The sequence below is a fragment of the Vitis vinifera genome, chromosome 14 (genome assembly GCF_030704535.1).
Source record: "Vitis vinifera cultivar Pinot Noir 40024 chromosome 14, ASM3070453v1".
Classification (NCBI taxonomy): domain Eukaryota; kingdom Viridiplantae; phylum Streptophyta; class Magnoliopsida; order Vitales; family Vitaceae; genus Vitis; species Vitis vinifera.
This window is the reverse complement of record NC_081818.1, coordinates 8,012,069-8,031,598: the sequence shown is the minus strand read 5'-3', so window position 1 is coordinate 8,031,598 and position 19,530 is coordinate 8,012,069. Positions and strand designations below refer to the sequence as shown.

General features: G+C 32.9%; 2 protein-coding genes across 5 annotated transcripts; both read left to right on the top strand.

The window, feature by feature from the left end:
- The first annotated feature begins 2,758 nt into the window (after positions 1-2,758).
- On the top strand, positions 2,759-11,733 carry LOC100258654 (myosin-binding protein 1). Of its 4 annotated transcripts, none has more exons than XM_059742508.1 (6): positions 2,764-3,020; positions 3,148-3,211; positions 4,066-4,827; positions 5,068-5,283; positions 5,650-7,199; positions 11,240-11,733. In XM_059742508.1, exons 3-5 carry the CDS (start codon positions 4,167-4,169, stop codon positions 7,173-7,175), a joined length of 2,403 nt encoding a protein of 800 aa, XP_059598491.1. In that variant the 5' UTR covers positions 2,764-3,020; positions 3,148-3,211; positions 4,066-4,166; the 3' UTR covers positions 7,176-7,199; positions 11,240-11,733. The 4 variants fall into 4 exon arrangements, with proteins under 4 accessions (XP_010660131.1, XP_010660130.1, XP_059598491.1 ...); XM_059742507.1 differs by having other exon boundaries at positions 3,111-3,211; XM_010661829.3 differs by having other exon boundaries at positions 2,759-3,020; positions 4,066-5,283.
- Positions 11,734-13,296: 1,563 nt separating this feature from the next.
- Positions 13,297-15,844, top strand: LOC100253509 (putative pentatricopeptide repeat-containing protein At1g12700, mitochondrial). Its single transcript, XM_059742682.1, has 2 exons — positions 13,297-15,042; positions 15,656-15,844. The coding sequence occupies exons 1-2, from the start codon at positions 13,297-13,299 to the stop codon at positions 15,842-15,844; spliced, it is 1,935 nt and encodes a 644-aa protein (XP_059598665.1).
- The last annotated feature ends 3,686 nt before the right edge of the window (positions 15,845-19,530 follow it).

Below are 19,530 nucleotides of genomic sequence, written 5' to 3'. Positions count from 1 at the left end.
CCCAATTTCACCTTCCACTAAGTATGTTTTTAAAAATATTGTTTTTAAAAAAAATTAACTTCAAAATGGATCAAATATTACTTTTCTTTTTCAAAATAAATACTTTAATTATTTAAAACGAAATAGAACCAACATGGTCTTTGTTTCAATATATATATATTTTGATATTTTTTACTTTTTTTTTATCACCCTCATAAGCTAGATTTTAAGGCTTTTTTTTTTTTTTCACTTGACTTTTCAATAATTGATTTAATTATTGTTTTAATTTAATATAATAATAGGCACCACAATAAATGAAAATCTAGGCCATTATCAGAAAATATCAGTAAAGGGCAATGCTGGATTGGCCTAGAACAGTCCAGAAGAGTTAAATTCTACAAAATGTTTTAAAGAAGGAAAACATATAAATTGTTTATTGTAATTGTTTTCCTTAAAAATAAAAAAATAAAAAAACTCTCGTCATATGCTTATAAATAACATAACAAGGGAGGGCTTAATTTTTAAATTATTTTATTAATTCTATTTTTATGTATAAATTTTTGGGAAAAGTGGGTTTTGATTCCATTGATTTAAAAAAAAAAAAAAATCATACTTTTATAAATTATATTTATCTTTACTCATTTAAAAATATTTTAAATTATATACACTTTTTCATAACTCAAATAATTATTTCCTAAAATGATCATTTTATATGTTAATAATATCCATTAACAATTTTTTTTTTTTTTTTAAGATTTGAAATTAATAAAATAAGAAATTTTAAAAATTAAAAATACAATTAAAACTAAAAAAACTTTAAAGCTAAAAATATAAAAATAAAATATTAACTTTCATTTAATTAAAACATTTTGGTAGAAAATATAAATATTGAGAAAAAGTTGAAAATACCAGGGAGTAAATATTTTATTTTTAAATTTTTAAGTTTTTTTTTTGTTTTTAATTGTATTTAATTTTTTTGTATTTTAGTTTTAATTGCATTTGAAATTTTTAAAATTTTTTATTTTATTATTGATGTCAAGTAACAAAATTTTTATTCAGTTTTATTTAATAAAATGATAAAAAGAAATGATTTACATGATATACGATATAAAATCATTATTAACTAGGGGATTAGAAAAATTTTATTTATCACTTGAGAATTATAATACACGATATAAGATGAGATTTTATTTAACTAGAGAATTTTTTTCACAATAATTTGTATCTCATATTATGTAATAAAAAATTTATAATATATTTATTCATAAAACACTTTTATTAAATTAAAATAATAAATTAATTTTGAATAATTTTATTTAATATTATCAAGTAAAAGGGTATTTTGGGAAATAATTATTTGAGTTATGAAAAAATGTATATATTTTAAAATATTTTTAAATGGGTGAACATAAAACTATTTATAAAAGTTGGAGTTTTTTTTTTTTTTTTTTAAAAAAAAAATTACCCAATCAAACCCACTTTTCCCTAAATTTTTTAATTAAAATTTAAAAATTAAATTAAATATAAAATATTTAAAGCTAAATGTAAATTAACATTCATAATATTGCATGTTCATGATATTTTACTTTTAAAATTTACACATTTGATTTGAATTTATAGTTATTCTAAATTTTATTCTTAAAATTATTAATTTAAAATTGCATACTTTTCATTAAAGTAAACAATTTAGTTAACAACCATCTTACATCATCATTGTGAAAAAAATTGGAACATAATCTTAGGCTATGCTTGGTCCTCTTAAAATTCGAGGGAAAATATTTGGAAAATAAAGTAGAAGAAAAAAAAAATGAAAAAAAAAAAAATAGATCTAAAATTAATAAATTATTTTATACGATACTTCAAACTCATTTCACTTTTTTTTTTCTTCTATGTAAAGGTTGAATTATTTAAAAATTTATAAATTTGGAACTAATTTTAATTTTATTTTACTTTTTATATTTTTCATGTTGAAACCCAAACATAAAAAATGATTTTTCTTAATATTTTTTCCTTTCCTTATTACTTCTCATTATTTCATATTTCCTCTTATATTATAGTTAAAAAAAAGTAAGTTATTCACTATTAAGTCATTTTAAAAAAGAACAAGTTGGCTTTTGGTTTGAAAGTTAATTTTTTTTCATTTTTATCAAAGCATATAGTTTTAGTGTTAAGTGAGAAAAAAGAAATATATTTAAGTTAAATGAATTTAAATGAGATTTTATTTTTATTTTTTAGTTTTTGTGTTTAACAAATATAAATTATTAAGTGATAGAGGAATATAAATAAGTAAAAATTATTTATATTATAAATAATTAGTAATTACATCCTAAGATATTGTTTAATATATTGAACCCTACACCATAAATGGAAAAGTTTAAGATCCTAAGAACATTTTCTATTCTCAAAACAAAAAAATAAAAAAACATGTTTGACAACTTAAAAACTATTTTCAATTTTCTATTCTTAATAATAAAAAGCAAGTGCTTTCAAATAACATCTTTTCATTATTTTATATTATTTTAATTTATTTTTTATGGGTTATTTTAGAAAATAAATTATACAAGTATTTAGAATGAATAAAAAAATATAATAATTATTTTTAAAATATTAAAAATAAATTAAAAACATTTCTAGTTGCAAACATACTTTTATTCTATAAAATATGGTTATAAAAAAACAATACTTAAAAACTATTTTTTTGAACTCTTTTCAAACCATTACCAAACATTACTACTATTTACAGTATAAAATAATAAGATAGGAGACCAAACTACAGATGAAGAAAAAGAAAAAGAAAATATAAGAAAAAGAGAAAGAAAAAATGGAGAGAATCTGGGAATCTTTCTGGGTACATTAATTTGATGGAAGTGGGGAAGCTTCTTCTTTATGGGGGGGTACTTTCGGCATTTGTCGGTTATGATCTGCAGCCGACTTTTTGGCATTTGTCGGCGTATTAAACTTTTTATATTTTATGTTTTTCTGGGTTCACCTTTGAATCTGAAAACAACGTGGGCGGATCAGTTGGAAATATTCAACTTTCGGTTGGGCATATAATGTTTCAATAATTTCTTCTTTCTCTTTTGTGTTTTAACTTTTGAAAATGAACGTTTTCCAATCTGCCAACTGAACAGGTCTTTTGTTTTTGTCTTCAATTTGAGGACGGGTCAGTTTGATTGGACCATCATCGCTGAATCATTCGTTGCTCTTGTTGTTGGCCATCTCACATGAACAGGTAGGTCATGGTTTCTATAATTTCTTTTATTGAATTTTGATTTGGTGTTTTATGGGTATTGATGTTTTTCAGATTATTGGGGGTTAAGACTTTTTGTTAATGGTTTTGTGGCTATTGATCATCTGTGAAAGTTGGGTTTTTCTTGTTCTTTTTGTTTTCCTTTTTTCTTGTTAGGTTGATAATTTTGTTGTGTTGGCTTCTGATTTAGGGTGTGTGTCAAGGTTGTATTGGGTTCTGATCCTGTATGAGAGATGGGTTTGCATTTTTTGTTTGGAAAGTTCTGTTTGATTAGAGTTAGGGTAAGTATTATGGCTTTTATGGATGTTAATCTTATATGAGAAATGGTTTGGTTTGGAATTAAGTTTTTTTTTTCTAACTTTTTTTGTTGAAGGCTTTATTTTATCAGCTTCTTAAATGGTTGAAAATTATATGGGTGGGTATTGATTATGTAGGAGATATGGGTTTGTTGCTTTTTGGTAAGAAACATACTGTTATTGATTTCTCATTTAGCAGTCTAGATATTTAATTACTAGCTTTAGGAGTTATATGCCAGGATTATGATGGCATTGCTTCTGTATGAGACATGTTTGTGGCTTGTTAAGATTTTTTTTTTTTTCCTTGGCTTCTGGTGTTGGTAGAAATCGGATCCTTTCCGTTTTTTATCATCTATAAAATGCAGGTCCCTTCTATTTCTGCTTTGAATTTTGTTTTTAGCTTCTATTGGGATTTTCCTTGAAATGTGTATTCAGTTTCTTTTTTCCTTCCTTTTTATCCTCATTTTGAATGTATGCTGCCTTCTGCTATTTTTTTTCCTTGAATTGCTCCTAAATTTGTTTGTTCATTTATGTCTGCAGTGTTGATATTTTCCATTGATGGTTTTAGGAAGACTGGACACTATTCTGTTTCGGGCAGTCGATTTCTTGCTGTGAACTTACTCTACTAATCTTGCCAGGGCATGGCTACAATGGGGATTTCACCTGTTAAATCTCAGAATGTTTCCCAGGGTTTTACAACAGTCTTGACATCAGCTTTTTTTGAATGGTTGCTTATGTTTATGTTGTTCATTGATGGCATATTCTCATACTTGGTCACTAAATTTGCCCGTAGTTGTGAATTGCAAGCACCATGCCTGCTATGCTCGAGACTTGATCGTGTTCTAGGCAAGGAAAAACTTGGCTTTTATTGGGATTTGATTTGCCATAATCATAAGTTGGAGATCTCCTCTTTAGTTCTTTGTTATACTCATAAAAAGCTAGTCAATGGTCGTGGAATGTGTGAAAATTGCCTCTTCTCATTTGCCACAATAAATAAATATAATGCTGAGACATACAGATTATTGGTGGGTAAATTGGGAGAGGACACTAACTCGGTTCTTGATCATGACCCAATACTTGAGGAGTATAAGCCTTCTTCTTCAAGCACAAGGCATTGTTCTTGTTGCAGCAAGCCATACATTCCTAGTGAGTCTGACAAAAGATTGTTTCAGACCAAATCAATTGAGTCTGAGGCTGCTGAGCTTGACCTGTCTTTATCAGGTGCTGTTGAACATAGTCATGAAGGTCTGAAAAAGAAACAATACATACCGTCTGGATCAGTTGGAGCTCCTCAACTGGGAAGTAAGCGCCTTGATCCTTTATCTCATATAGGATATACAGAACTCAAGATTACTTCTGATTCTGAATCTGAGATCCTACTTTCTGATGATGATGATGCAAATACCATACCATGTGAAACCAATCAACCCAAGGAAGATGTCACAGTTCATTCTTTATTACCAGAGCCACGTGTTATTACCCTTGCTGATGATTTGGCCACTGAGAAACTGATAATTCCAGCTTTTGTATCTGAGCCTTCAGATGCAATGCCACAGGTGCGATCAAATGCTATCAAGCTCAATGGGACTGCTTCTGAAGCACCTACTGCTGCTATTGGGCATGGCTTGGAGGAGCTTGATTGGCAGAAGCTTGAACACAAAGTTGATCCTTCTGTATTACCAGCGCTTACTCACACGGATGATACTCCTGCATCATTCAATTCCGTAGAAACCCCTGTTGAATTATCAAAACAAGTCTGTAAGTTCGAAGTTTTTGCTCTTGCTCTATTTTGTGGCTGTTTGGTCTCCAAACAAAACCACTCTGCTGATTTGCACATGGTGTTTGAAATGTATTTATTTTGTTTGATGGTGGTTCAAATGAAACTTTTTCGCTCAGCACTTAAATAATAATATAATATCATCTTTGGATTTAATACTTAATCTTAATTTTAAATTTCCTCCCTTCTTTGTGTAATTGCTTTTCTCCACCAAACAAACTTGTATTCAAATGCTATACAATTTGAAATTAAAATTTTCATTTCTACATTATGTCCTGAGATCTGATTATATTATTCAGTTAAATTTGAAAATTTGAGCTTTTCTTTTACTTATTCATGTTTTGCAGTAGATGATGCCGAAGCTAGTGAAGTTCCACAAACATCTGTGGCTGAAAAAGGGGAAATCTCTAAGACAGGAAGTGGGCCAATTACAGGTGGTGTAATAGGTTCAGAAATTAATCCCATGTTAGTTGATACTGTTCATCAAATGCCCAATTCTTTGGATCTTGGTGATGCTTATAGGCTAGCTGTAAGTAATAGAGGAAGACAATCATCTGGTATTCTTGCAGACCAGCGCACTGGGAAAGATTCTGCAAAAGTTAGTGGAGAGTTCAAGGTCTTGCTATCACAAATGTCTGCCACTCGAGGGTTTGAGTTACCACTAAATGATATAAGTCCTAGAGTATCTGGAAATGTTGATGACTTGAAAACCTTTGATTCTTCTACCCCTACTGGATTGCATATACTTCAAAAGAGGATCTCACTTGAAAGAAACGAATCTGGCTTATCTTTGGATGGAAGCATTGTCAGTGAAATAGAAGGTGAAAGCATGGTTGATCGGTTAAAGCGTCAAGTTGAGCATGACAGGAAAACCATCATTGCTTTGTATAAGGAGTTGGATGAAGAAAGAAATGCTTCTGCAATTTCTGCAAATCAGGCAATGGCCATGATTACCAGACTCCAGGAGGAGAAGGCAGCGCTCCATATGGAAGCATTGCAATACTTAAGAATGATGGAAGAGCAGTCTGAGTATGACATGGAAGCACTGCAAAAGACAAATGACCTTCTTACGGAAAAGGAGAAAGAGATGCAAGATCTAGAAGCTGAGCTTGAATTTTATAGGAAGAAATTCCCAGATGAAACAATGTTGGAGAATACATTGCAGCCAACTTGTGATCCAAAAATAGAAGACGTTAGAATGGAGCATTCAGATGCAAGCTGTGTTGGAAATGATGTTGATGTTCCTAGCAATGTGGTTATGGTGAAACCTAAAATCTGTGATAATGTTGAAAGAAAAGAAATGTCCTTTAATGATAAACATATGAGTATTATGAAGAATTCATTGTTAGAGATTGAAGAGGAAAGGTTATACATTTCAGAGTGTTTGAAGATATTGGAGGTGAAGCTTCGTCTCTTCTCTAATGATGGGGCATGCTCAAACTTGGCTAATGGTGAATATTCTGGAAATGGAGTAAGTGACTCAAAAGAGCTCAACCATAAAGAGGGGTCTCAAGAAGATGGTGGAATGGAAGAGACTGATTTGCCTGTGCAAAACGACATTTCTGTATCTAGAGGAAGTCCACATGCTGGAGGAAGTTTTGCCTTGTCACAGAATTCTCAGTTTGTTGGCAAGGAATCAGGCCAAAGCTCCTCCATATTTTGTAGAGAGAATGATCTAATTGCTCTTGGAAATGAGATTTCTCATCTAAATGATCGGTTGGAATCACTCGAGGCAGACCGTGATTTTCTTGAGCACTCCGTCAACTCGCTCAGAAATGGAGATGAGGGACTTCAATTCATTCAACAGATAGCTTCTGATCTGCAAGAATTGCGGAAAATTGGGATACGAAGAAGAAATCAAACTGTTTCTTGAGGCTTTATGCCATACCCTGCAAAGGTAAGTACTTTAATGAACATGCTGCACTTTTAAGCATGTTGGTGTAGTTTCTATTATGTATCTCAGTCCACAAATGCATATTCGTATGTACATATATGTTTTTTGTGTTTTTGTAAATGGCTGTTTGAACAAGTCTAGTTTAATTTCATAAACAACACCTTAACATATTTTTCATATACATTATAGTGCAAATTTCCAGTTTAAAGTTGAAAGTCGATGGAATGTGCCATACTTAAACCGTAGGCAACCTTTTTTTTTTTTTTTGTGTGTGTGTGTGTGTGTGTGTGTGTGTTTCTTCAAGTGAGTGGGAGGCCAACATTTAACTTTTTTTTAAGTATCATTGAGAAGGGAGATGCAACTGTAGCCAGTATACTTTTACTTAAATGAACTCATGGAAGACATTTTGTCAACCTAGATTTATCCCTCATCTAATAGACTAGACTACACAAGGTTGCTCTATGGAGCACTCAAGATAAGTCAATATAGTTTGATATCTTGATCTAAGTATGTTGTTAGCTTGTTCAAAGCTATGAGATTAGGTAATATAGCAAAGCCATTGTTGAAGGCATTACAAAAGCTAATTGTTCAGGGTGGAACAGATTAGACGTCAAAGGGGATTCTTCTACTTCACTAAGCTGGTTGACTTCCAAGTTTTAAGGCTTGTAGAGGACTATCCACTTGAAGAAGGGTAATTTTTTTCTTACTTACAAGATAGAGGTGATCTCCATTGGGTTGCTAGGGTTCTCAGTGGTTTTTTAGATAAAATAGATGCAGTTATGCTGGAAGAGTTTAGGGCCATTTTTTATCCTTCTGAGAGCGGGTAGGCTGGGGGTGCTTTCAACATCTTCATTTGATTTTTAATTCTTTGAAAAGGTCATGTTCTTTCTTGCATATATCCATCCTTTTTTTCTTGTTCAGTTTGTTGTTTTCTATCATAATATAGACTCCTAATCAAGACAAATCTCTAATTTGTGAGCATATGTCACGGACTTAGGCCTTTCCTAAGCTCACGTGTGGCACTTAGATAACTCACCCCGCTTGAAAGTTGCTAAGTCAGCCTTCCCCTTTATGCTTAGTTCGCTAAGCTAAGATGCACACGATTTGGAAGCTAAGAGAACCGTATGCAACACTTAAAGAATAGGAAGCTTTTATTACTCAAAGGAAGCTTTACAAGTGCTTAGAGCTCACTTGCTTGGTTGGTTAGGTTCTTGGGTGGTGCCTTGGCCAAATGGGGTCTTAACTTATTTATAGGCACCTTGGGAAGTCTCTAGAACCTTGAAGGGTTCCTTACAAATCAAGAATAATCTAGAAGCTCCTACACTAGTCTATGTACAAGGCTATGTACAAGATGACTTTGGAAGATTTTAGAACACCCCACACTTTTCCAGTGGTCTCCTAGCCAAGCGTAGAGATGTGTGGACATCTTTAGCCTTTTCTAGAAGCTTCCACACTCTTCCACCTTGTAGCTAAGTGTAGATGTCTTCAGGGTTCTCTAGAAGCTTCCTACCCCCCATATAAGCCCATGGGGAGGGTCATTTGAAGCATCTTGTGACAACATGCTTGCAAATGTACTTATACTCCTATTGTATGGTTTGAAACAAAAAATAAGGCAAGTAATTGGTCTCATGAGAGATGTCTGTGGGTTAACCAGTGAGACTGCTAAGATGGCCATGATTTGAATTTTGGATGAAGGATATTTTGATCATAGTTTTAAAAGGCACAAGACACAAAAGTCTCTTATGGCTTAGGCATAAGGCACAATACAAAGTGCGAGCCTAAGGAAAGTGAAATGCTCTTTATGATGATATGATCTAAAATCTAATCCAATCAACAAAAAATTTAAGATTCCAAACATTTAAAAGAAGCATCCAACAAAAAAGTAATGAATTTGTATAAATTTCGATATATGGTTAGAAGTTTCAAGAATAGAAGTGTTTTAAAAATGGAAGTAAAGTAGACTAGGTGAGTTTCTCCAACAAGGTGCACACCTTGGCAAGCAAGATGCTACAACTAGGGAGTGGGTGTGCCTTGAGCCTAGGTGTGCTTAAAGCGCTCCTTTCACAACTATGATCTTGATTATTTGCCATGTTGAATGATGGAGATAATTGCAAAAAGATCTTAAGAAAGTTTATGATTATTCTAGACAGGTGCTAGAGAAAATTTTAAAATCATACTGTCTGAAATCATTCCATTTATCATAATTTCTTAAGTGATCTTTCATTTTCCATCCACGAATGTTCATGCTTCTATATCAATTAATTTAGGGACATTGCCCAGTTCTTACAGCACATCTATGATACCAACAAGAACAACTTCATCTGGGACAGAAGCTGGAATTGGATTGATGAGTACTCTTTTGCTGATGCGACCTCACCAGAGACGGAGAATGAAGTTTAATACTCTTCGTTTTCTAATTTCAAATGATAATAAAGTTACAGAAGCAATGAAGGAAAAAATTTTCAACATTGTGTGAGTGTTACAAATCAATACATGCTCAAAATTGGTTGAATAAAGCAAACAAGGATTTGACAAAATTGCTTAGTCATCATTCTCATGTGTTAAACTTCCTGGAAAACATTTCTATTTCCTCTAGCACTATTGTTCCAGGTCTGTGTAGTGAGTCGGAGGACATTAGGTAAATGAGAAACTTAAAATTTTTTCCCAGATCATCTGCATGGTCTTTGTCATCTTGTGTATTGCCGGCTGTTAATATGTTTTCTGTGTGCCTGCATTTTTTGAAGAGAATGGAGTGAAGAAGGTCTCATGTAACTGGAAATGGGTGGTATAATGCTTCACTATGTTGGTAGAAAACAGTTACATTCAAGGAATAAGATGCCCTGATTTGCATCAAGTCTATTCTTGAATGTCTAAAACACCTTAGAGACTGCCTTTACTCGTAATCAGATTAGTTTAAAGACTACCAAAATCTGACCTTGAGGTGCCTTAAAAGGTTGAGTTAGCTTGTTAAAATGCAGCTCAAAGGATCATTTTGTGAGTCATTCTTTTAGTTGGGGATTCATCTGTTGCTAGAATCTGGACATCAGATTCATGTAATCACGAATCTTAGGGCATGGCTCTATTATCAGTATCTTTCTTCTCTACCTTTTTAAATGTGAGATTGTATATGACCATGTCTACAGGATTCTATTGACATATTCCTGTAGTAGAGGACATGCAATGAAGGTACCTGGGAAAATTTTTGGTGTGATAAGAATCTGTGCCCTTCTTTCTTTATTGGATGGTCTAGTTGGTCCTGTGTCATATTGTCGATGCATGGTGTCATGGTAGTGGGTGATTCATATTCTTTTCTTTTAGTTGGAAATGGTTCAGTTTGAGGATGGGTTTCTAGTGCATGTCTTGAGAGGGCCTTAAATCTAACAGTTGATCCTATGGTCCAAGTGTGGTTTTATGTTAAGAAGCATTTAGGTGAAGGAACCATGTTTTTGGTTGTGAGAATAATTTCCAACATATTTGGAGGACTCTGAAGAATTTTATATTCTCGAGAAAATAGTCCATATGAGATGTATTTGGTTTTTTTAGTTTGGAGAGAAACTCAATGCCTTTTTGGTAATCTTCCCTGGCCGGAATAAGACCACAACTTAATTGTGAGAATAATTTTGTGAAATGAGGAGAGATTCTTATTGTTACTCTATGGCATAACAAGCATTTATTCTTGGTTGATTCATGAGTGCATCATTTTCTCTTGTGGTTTGTTTGGCTGCTGAGAAAATGCAGGGAAAGAAAAGCATCACAATATTGAATTTCAGAACTCTTAACAAACTAATTCTGACATACTATCTGGCAAGGAGATTTTGCTCTGGAGAATTTTGAAACTACACTGCACTGATCGAAATTGAAAGCCTTCATTTTCTAGCATTTGCATTGCTTTTCCCAACTATACCTTCCATGTTCTCTTCTTTGTTTAGTATGTTCAATGAAATATGCAACTCCAAGATTAGATTAGGATATAAATACATAAAAGCCTGTTTCTGAACTTTTTTAAGCTTATCCTCTGAGGGGTTGTTATGTTAATATTGCAGATGCCATGGGAAAAGACGTGTTGATACTCCAAAGAGCCAGGCAGCTACCATCAGTCAATACCTTGGTACAAAACTGGCATAACCTCTGTACAGTATCGTGAGCTTGTTTCTCCCAAGACATAGAATAGCTTAGATTTGACGCCGTATGATGTTTGGTTTGTTTCTTTTCCAATCTCTCTTCTTTGGGCTTGCTTCATTGCTTAGAATATTTTGGTTTGTAGCTTGATAATGGTAGCAGTTGGTGAGGCTTTGGTTTTTTTTTTCCTTTTTTGAGAATGGAGATGGGGCTTTTGTCTTTGCTTTTTTTCTGGTTTTGGATTGCAGGAGTGGATGAGTGATGCATTTTTTTTTGAGGGTCCAAGGGGGGTTGATTTTGTGTGTAAAGTGAAAACTATACTATTATTTAAGAGGGTAGACTTCAATTGGTCTGACCTGTTGCTGCTGACTCTATTGTACATTGAAACAGATAAATGATTTTACTCTGGATTGCTGAACTTGTAAGTCTCATGGTTCCATCATTTAGCTTCAATTTGTCTACTTGGCTTGTTCCAGGAGGAGGATTCATTATGTTAAAAGGATGTTAATTGTATGTCTGGGAAGTATTTTTTAAAATCGTTTTGAAAAATAGTTTTTGAAAATTGTTTCTAATATCTTGTAGAATAAGAGTTTGTTTGGAAACTTGAAATGTTATTAATCTATTTTCTATATTTTTAAAATAATTTTTATTAATTATGTTTTATTTTTAATCATTCTTAATATTTATATAATTTTTTTTAAAAAATAGTTTTTAGAAAACAAGAAAAACATCTATTTCTTGTTAATTTCTGTTTTTTGATTCTTAAAATAATTTTCCCGGCTTTTTGTTCTTAGAATAGGAAATTGTGTTTTAAAATAGGTTCAAAACATACATAGGCTTATTTGGTGACTCTTTTCGAAAATAGTTTTGTAAAATAAAAATTTGTTTGAAAACCTAAAATATTTTAAACTTATTTTTAATAGTTTTAAAAATCATTTTCATGTGTAGTGTTTTATTTTTAATTATTCTACATATTTGTATAATTATTTTTAAAAACAATCCTTAGAAAACAAGTGAGAACAATAAAAAATAATTGGAAGATATTATTTGAAAACACTTTAAGGCCTTTTTGGTAATTGTTTTGGAAAACAGTTTTAAAAAACAGTTTTTGAAAATTGTTTTATAATGTTTTGTAAAACAAAAATTTGTTTAGAAATCTAAAATGTTTTTAACCTATTTTTTAATATTTTTAAAAATAATTTTTTTGTCTAGTTTTTTATTTTAAATCATTCTAAATATTTGTATAATTATTTTTTAAAACAACCTTTAGAAAATAAGTAAAAATAACAAAAAACAATTAAAAGATGTTCTGTAAAAATATCTTATTTTTTATTCTAAAAAAAAATTCGTTTTTTGTTGTAAAATGTTTTTATTTTTATTTTTTTTGTTCTAAAAAAATATAAAATTATTCTCGATAACAGTTGTCAAATAAACTCATTTTCTATTCTTATGAACAAAAAGTAATTTTTGATTATTAAATGTGTTTTTTTTTTGTTTTTTTTTTTTGAAGAATAAAAAACTATTTTAAAAAACAAATTGCCAAATAGTTCATCTTCTCTTCATTTTCTCTTACTTCTTGTTTAAATTTATTTGGTGGATACATTTGGGAAATGGGTGGATGCATAGAAAGATTAGAAATAAAAAAGGTTGGGATTTTAAATTTAAAGATTAGTAAAATAATTTTGGTAAAAATAAGGAATTGCATGAAAGGATCAACTACTTTTACAAACAATAAATAGTGATTATAATTCTTTTTTATTTCATTATTGTAATTCTTTTCAAATCGTGAAATAAAAAAGATTGTCTTTTTATTTTTATTTTTTTTTATTGGCAAAATAATTTTAAATTTAAAATAAGTTTCATAAAGTAACGCTCACACGCATAGGCCAAAGTAATAAACAGACAGAAAATGTATATACTCTCTATTTCTGGATACTCCCTGCGTTGTCTTGTGCGTTTATCACCCTCTTTTGTCTGCAAAATGGTGGCGATTATGAAGATGATACGAAGGGCTTCTTCTTCTTCTTCTTCTTCTTCTTCTTCTTCTTCTCCTGGTCCCGGTACAGGGATGCTTTCTATTCCTTCTCCATTCTTGTCTTTATTACATAATAGATTTCGTTCCAAATACCTTCATTTCAATACTCTGGATGATGCCCTCTCTTCATTTAATCGAATGCTTCATATGCATCCTCCTCCCTCCATCGTTGATTTCGCAAAAATTTTAACCTCCATCACTAAAGTGAAACGCTACTCCACTGTGCTTTCTCTTTCCAGGAAAATGGATTCTTTTGGAATTCCACACAATGTTTACACTCTCAACGTCCTCATTAACTCTTTCTGCCATCTGAATCGGGTGAATTTCGCTTTCTCCGTTTTAGCCAAAATCCTCAAACTTGGTTGTCAACCCGACACTGCATCCTTCACGACCTTGATTAAGGGCCTGTGTCTTGAGGGTCAAATTGGCGAAGCCCTCCACTTGTTTGATAAAATGATTTGGGAAGGTTTTCAACCCGATGTAGTTATATATGCAACATTGATAAATGGGTTATGCAAAACGGGGCACACTAGTGCCGCCATCAGGTTACTTCGGAGCATGGAGAAAGGGAATTGTCAGCCTGATGTAGTTGTCTATGGCACCCTCATTCATAGCCTTTGTAAGGATAGACAACAGACCCAAGCTTTCAACCTTTTCTCTGAGATGATCACTAAAGGCATTTCACCTAATATTGTTACTTGCAACTCATTAGTTTATGCTCTTTGTAATTTAGGTGAGTGGAAACATGTTAATACACTGTTGAATGAAATGGTAGATAGCAAGATAATGCCAAATGCAATTAGTTTGACTACAGTGGTGGATGCACTCTGTAAAGAAGGAATGGTCGCCCAAGCACATGATGTGGTTGACATGATGTTTCAAAGTGGCGTGGAGCCTGATGTAGTCACCTACACTGCATTGATAGATGGACATTGTTTGCGATCTGAAATGGATGAGGCAGTTAAAGTATTTGATATGATGGTTCATAAGGGCTGTGCACCTAATGTTTTCAGCTATAACACCTTGATTAATGGTTATTGTAAGATTGAAAGGATGGATAAGGCCATGTATCTCTTTGAAGAAATGTGCCGACAAAAATTGATTCCAAACACCGTGACTTACAACACTCTTATACATGGTTTATGCCATGTGGGAAGACTCCAGGATGCAATAGCACTTTTTCGTGAGATGGTAGCTTGTGGCCAAATTCCTGATCTTGTCACTTACCGCATTTTATTGGACTATCTATGCAAAAATTGTCATCTTGATAAAGCTATGGCTTTGCTGAAAGCTATTGAAGGTAGTAATTTGGATCCTGATATACAAATTTATACTATTGTCATTGATGGCATGTGTAGGGCTGGTGAACTTGAAGATGCAAGGGATCTCTTTTCCAATCTCTCCTCTAAAGGATTAAAGCCTAACGTTTGGACTTATAATATTATGACCCATGGGCTTTGTAAAAGAGGTTTATTAGATGAGGCAACTAAGTTATTTATGGAAATGGATGAGAATGCTTGCTCAGCAGATGGTTGCACTTACAATACAATTACCCAAGGATTTTTAAGGAATAATGAGACATCGAGAGCTATTCAACTTCTTGAAGAAATGCTTGCAAGGGGATTTTCTTGTGATGTGTCCACCACCACATTGTTAGTGGGAATGTTATCTGATGATGGATTGGATCAATCTGTAAAACAAATTCTATGCAAGTATGTGCAGTAAAGAGTTAGGATATTCATCAACTCCAAACATGGAATTCTTGGAGGGTCCCACTCTTCTTTGTAGTTAATGGCTTTTGATTGTATCAACAAGTTTTTGCAAGCAAACAAGTTTAATCGATCAAAAAATCATGTTGCTACAAGAGATTGATCTATCAAGCAAGAGTTGAATTTCTGTTATTTTCGTGTGTTTACTTGCCATTGGTGTCCTTCCAGGTGGATTTCATTTAGTGGACCTTAAACTGATTGTCTTTTAGAAATGGTATGAGCAATCATTCATTAGTTACTACCACTGGTGTTACTTAGAATAAGTTTGTTCTTAGGTTTGAGCTCAACTATAAAGAGGGGTCATTGTCAGCAATTGAAGTGAAAGATATACATTTCAGAGTGTCTGAAGAAATTGTAGAAGTTTCATCTCTTCTCTAATGGTGGGGCACACTCAAACTTGGCTAATGGTGAATATTCCAGAAATGGAGATGCATTAAATGACTCAAAAGAGCTCAAATATAAAGAGGGGTCTCAAGAAGGTGGTGGGATGGAAGAGACTGATTTGCCTATGTAAAATGATATTTCTGTATCTAGAGGAAGCCCACAAGCTGGAGGACATGTTCCCTCATCTGAGAATCCAGGTGAAAGATACTGTGTTCTGTAAAGAAGATGATATAAATGCTCTTGGGAAAGTGATTTCTGATCTAAATGATTGGTTGGAAGAACTTGAGGAAGACATGATTTTCTTGAGCACACCATCAACTTACTCAGAAATGGAGATGTGAGACTTCAAACAATTCAGTGGACAGCTTCTAATCTGCAAGAATTATGGAAAATTGGGCCATGAAGAAGAGATCAAACTGTTTCTCGAGGTTTTAGGCCACTAGCATTGTGATGGTAAATACTCTAATCAACATAGTACTCTTTTCAACATGTTTGTGTAGTTTCTATTATAAATCCCTCTCTCACACACTCTCTCTCTCTCTCTCTCTCTACATACATGTGCATATGTTTAAATGGCCCTTTAAACTCGTCTAGTTTAATTTCACAAACAAGCCTGTAACTGATTTTTCATACACATTGTAGTGCCAATTACTAATTTGAAGTTGAAAGTTGACAAAACATTCTATACTTCAACCATAAGCAACCCTTTTTCTTCGTCTTTCTTCGAGTTAGAGTGGGTCAGCATTTGTTTCTTTTTTTACTACACAGGAAGATTCTACTGCATCCTGTACACTTTTGGTTTAAATGAACTCAAGTAGGACATTTTTGTCAACCTAGATGGATCCCTCATCCCATATACTAGACTACACAAAGGTTGCTCTTTGGGGAACTAGAGATTACCCAGCATAATTATGTCTCAATCTAGATCTATGGTTAGCTTGTTCAAAGCCATGAGATTTGGCAATGCTATCAAATCCATTATTGAAGGTATAACAAAAGGTAATCGTTCAAGATGGAACAGATTAAAGGTCAGGAAAATTTTCTACTTCACTAAGTGAGCTGGCTTCCAAGTTTTAGGGTTCATGGAGGACCATCCACTTGACAAAGGAGGTTCTCATTTTTACTTCAGGTATGAAAGCGATTTCCATTGCGTTTCTAGCTTTCCCAATAGTTTCTAGATAAAATAGAGGCAGTTACACTTGAAGACTTCAGGGACAACTTTTAGAGTGGTTAGGCTGGGGGTGCTTTCAGCTTGTTCATTTGATTTCTAGTTCTTTAAAAAACTCCTTGCTTTTCCTTGCTCATACCCCTCTTTCTTTCTTTCTTTCCTCCTTTTTTTTTCTGTTAGAATATAGACTTCCAATCAAAACAAATCTTTAATTTGTGTGCATATGCTTGCATATGTACCATAATCCTACAGTGTGGTTTGAAAAAAAATTCAAATAATTAATCTTATGAGATATGTCTAAGCAATAAATATGTGACCATTCATTCTATTTTTGGATGGAGTCTATTTTGATTATTTGCTATGACGAGTGATGGGCTAATCACAAAAAGATGTTATTGAAACAAAGATTATGTATTTAGGTCTAGAGAAAATGTTGAAATCATATTGTATTAAAATCATTCTATTTGTAATAATTTCTTAACGAGCTTGAGAACTCATTGTTTGTTTTAAAATTTTTACTTTTCAAGCATATCGGAGGTGTTTTTTTATTTTATTATTATTATTATTATTATTATTGAGTGGAGTTAAAGATGTGAATAAGCAGAAAAAGCAATTTTAGGATCTGAACATATATTCTCTAGATGGAGGGTCTGATATGCTATAAGGAGAGCGGAAGACTAGAAGGAATCCTTTACTACTTCGAAAGCTCCCCTTACTAATGATTCTTGAACTTTTTTCATTTCAGCAATTTTCCTAATAAGTTGTTTGCATTATTTAGGACATTAGGGTAGAAATGTAGAAAAGATATGCATTGTTTCAACAAAAATTTCATCTAAGTTTGCAATTGTTTTCTTCTCATCCTCATGCTTGTCGGCATTATAATTTTGTCACCACATGCCTTATATACCATAACCTTTTTGTCCATGGTTTGTGATGGTTATTGTTATTTATTTTATTTTTCATTGCAAAACTTCGATAAGGGCCTCAAGGGATTCTAAGGAGCATAGGAGAGTGTTGCATCAGGGACGGGGAAAAAAAGTGTAGGTGTTGACGGTAGAAGACCTTAGAGAGTAAGTGCATCCAGTCAGGTAAATATGTGTACCTTTTTCTCATATATATTAGATTATTTAATGGTTGTGAGACCATCCATAGTTTTTTTACACCTAGTAGGTTGTTAGTGTTGGGAATTTCAGATTACTCCGTTCCCATGCCTTGGATTGTGTAGGGTGCATGTGAATCTATCCTAAGCTTTCTAAATCTATCGTGACGGATGATCAAGTATTAAAAAACAATAAGAATACCATAGAAAGTATAGACATAGAGAATAAAGTCACATACCTTTGATCTAAATTTTCTCAAACCGATTCCAGTTGATGTAGATAACTCCGAAGTCGCAGTAGATCTCGTAAACACCATGATCTTCCGACTGATGACTCTTCCTTGTGTCTAAGCACTAAGATGGTGGAGATCTCAATGGTAGAGGTTAGGGTTCTTTCTCTAGACTGAAGGGGAGAATGACAAGACATGGAAACCTTAACCCTAAAGGGGTATTTATAGGTTTTTTACTAGACTTAAATGACTTAAGCCCATCATGGGCTTGGGTCACTTAATCTAGCCCAAAAAGGTTGTTAATTGATTAATTAACCATACAAGGTCTTAATTAATCAATTATTCCAATTCAAAGATGTCACTCACTTATCCCTGAGCAACCTTACATAATTACCAAAACGCCCTTATGCACAAAAATGAACTAAAAACTCATCCAACTTTCATAAGTCGTGCCAACAAAGAATATAATCTTAGAGCAGGGACCGTTGAGACCTATAGGAGTACTGGCTCCCTCAAAATCAAATTCTGAAATTGACTCAACATCCCACTACAAAGAGTCAACTGTATTCCAGTATCCTATGTATATTACAATGAAACACCAAGTGCTTAAGTCTGTGACTTATTATTCACTACATGCAGACTCCCCATGAATTGGTATCTATAATCTAACAAGGTAGTGCTATCACATATCAAGATACTTTTCAAATCCTTGAGTTGCGGATCTCACTTATTATGTGATCAATTGACATACTCTAACTCCAAGGAGCATATGTCAAATTCTACTAAATGAATTACTGTGGCCAATGATTTCATGATCACATGTCATTTGGATCACCCAATGAGACATATTGTTTCAATCCAATGAGATATCATGCTACCTCTATTGAGAATACCTGTTGTCACCAACCTCCATCAACAATAACCCAATCCATAGGGATATATGGCTACTTTAGGGTCTCACTCATAGATCAAAACCTTTTGTTGATTTTGACACAAATTCAACATCCTCTCAAGGTTGAGAGTCCATGTAGTATAGTAGCTTGGTGAATCATGACAATTGATGGTCTTGCATCATGATTCATCGTAGGTCTTGTCCAATGTGCATCACATACATTAGTACACTCACCATAGGAAACCCATATTGACGACCAAGACAAGTCATCCCTTCAATTAGGAGATGGTGTACTACTGTCTCAATTGGATTGCCAAAATCCATAAACCAATTGTGGACAAGTTATCTACTTACAGGGAACCAATGACTTGTATCTTTTGTGCAACTCCTAATGCACCAAAGTCATGTATAATGTAAAAGACATGAGCTAAATACTCAAATCAATGTCAATATACCAAGGGGATAATAGAATTATAGTTAAGTCTAATTTTATTACATCATGTCTTGCTTTTTGGGGCTTAATCCCAACAGTTAGGTGGCTTTTCCATGTTGTATCTTGTGTTCATTTGAGCGATTGATTTTTAATTATGTTCACATGAGATTTTTGCTATTTCTAAAGAATTAATATAAAATGAAAA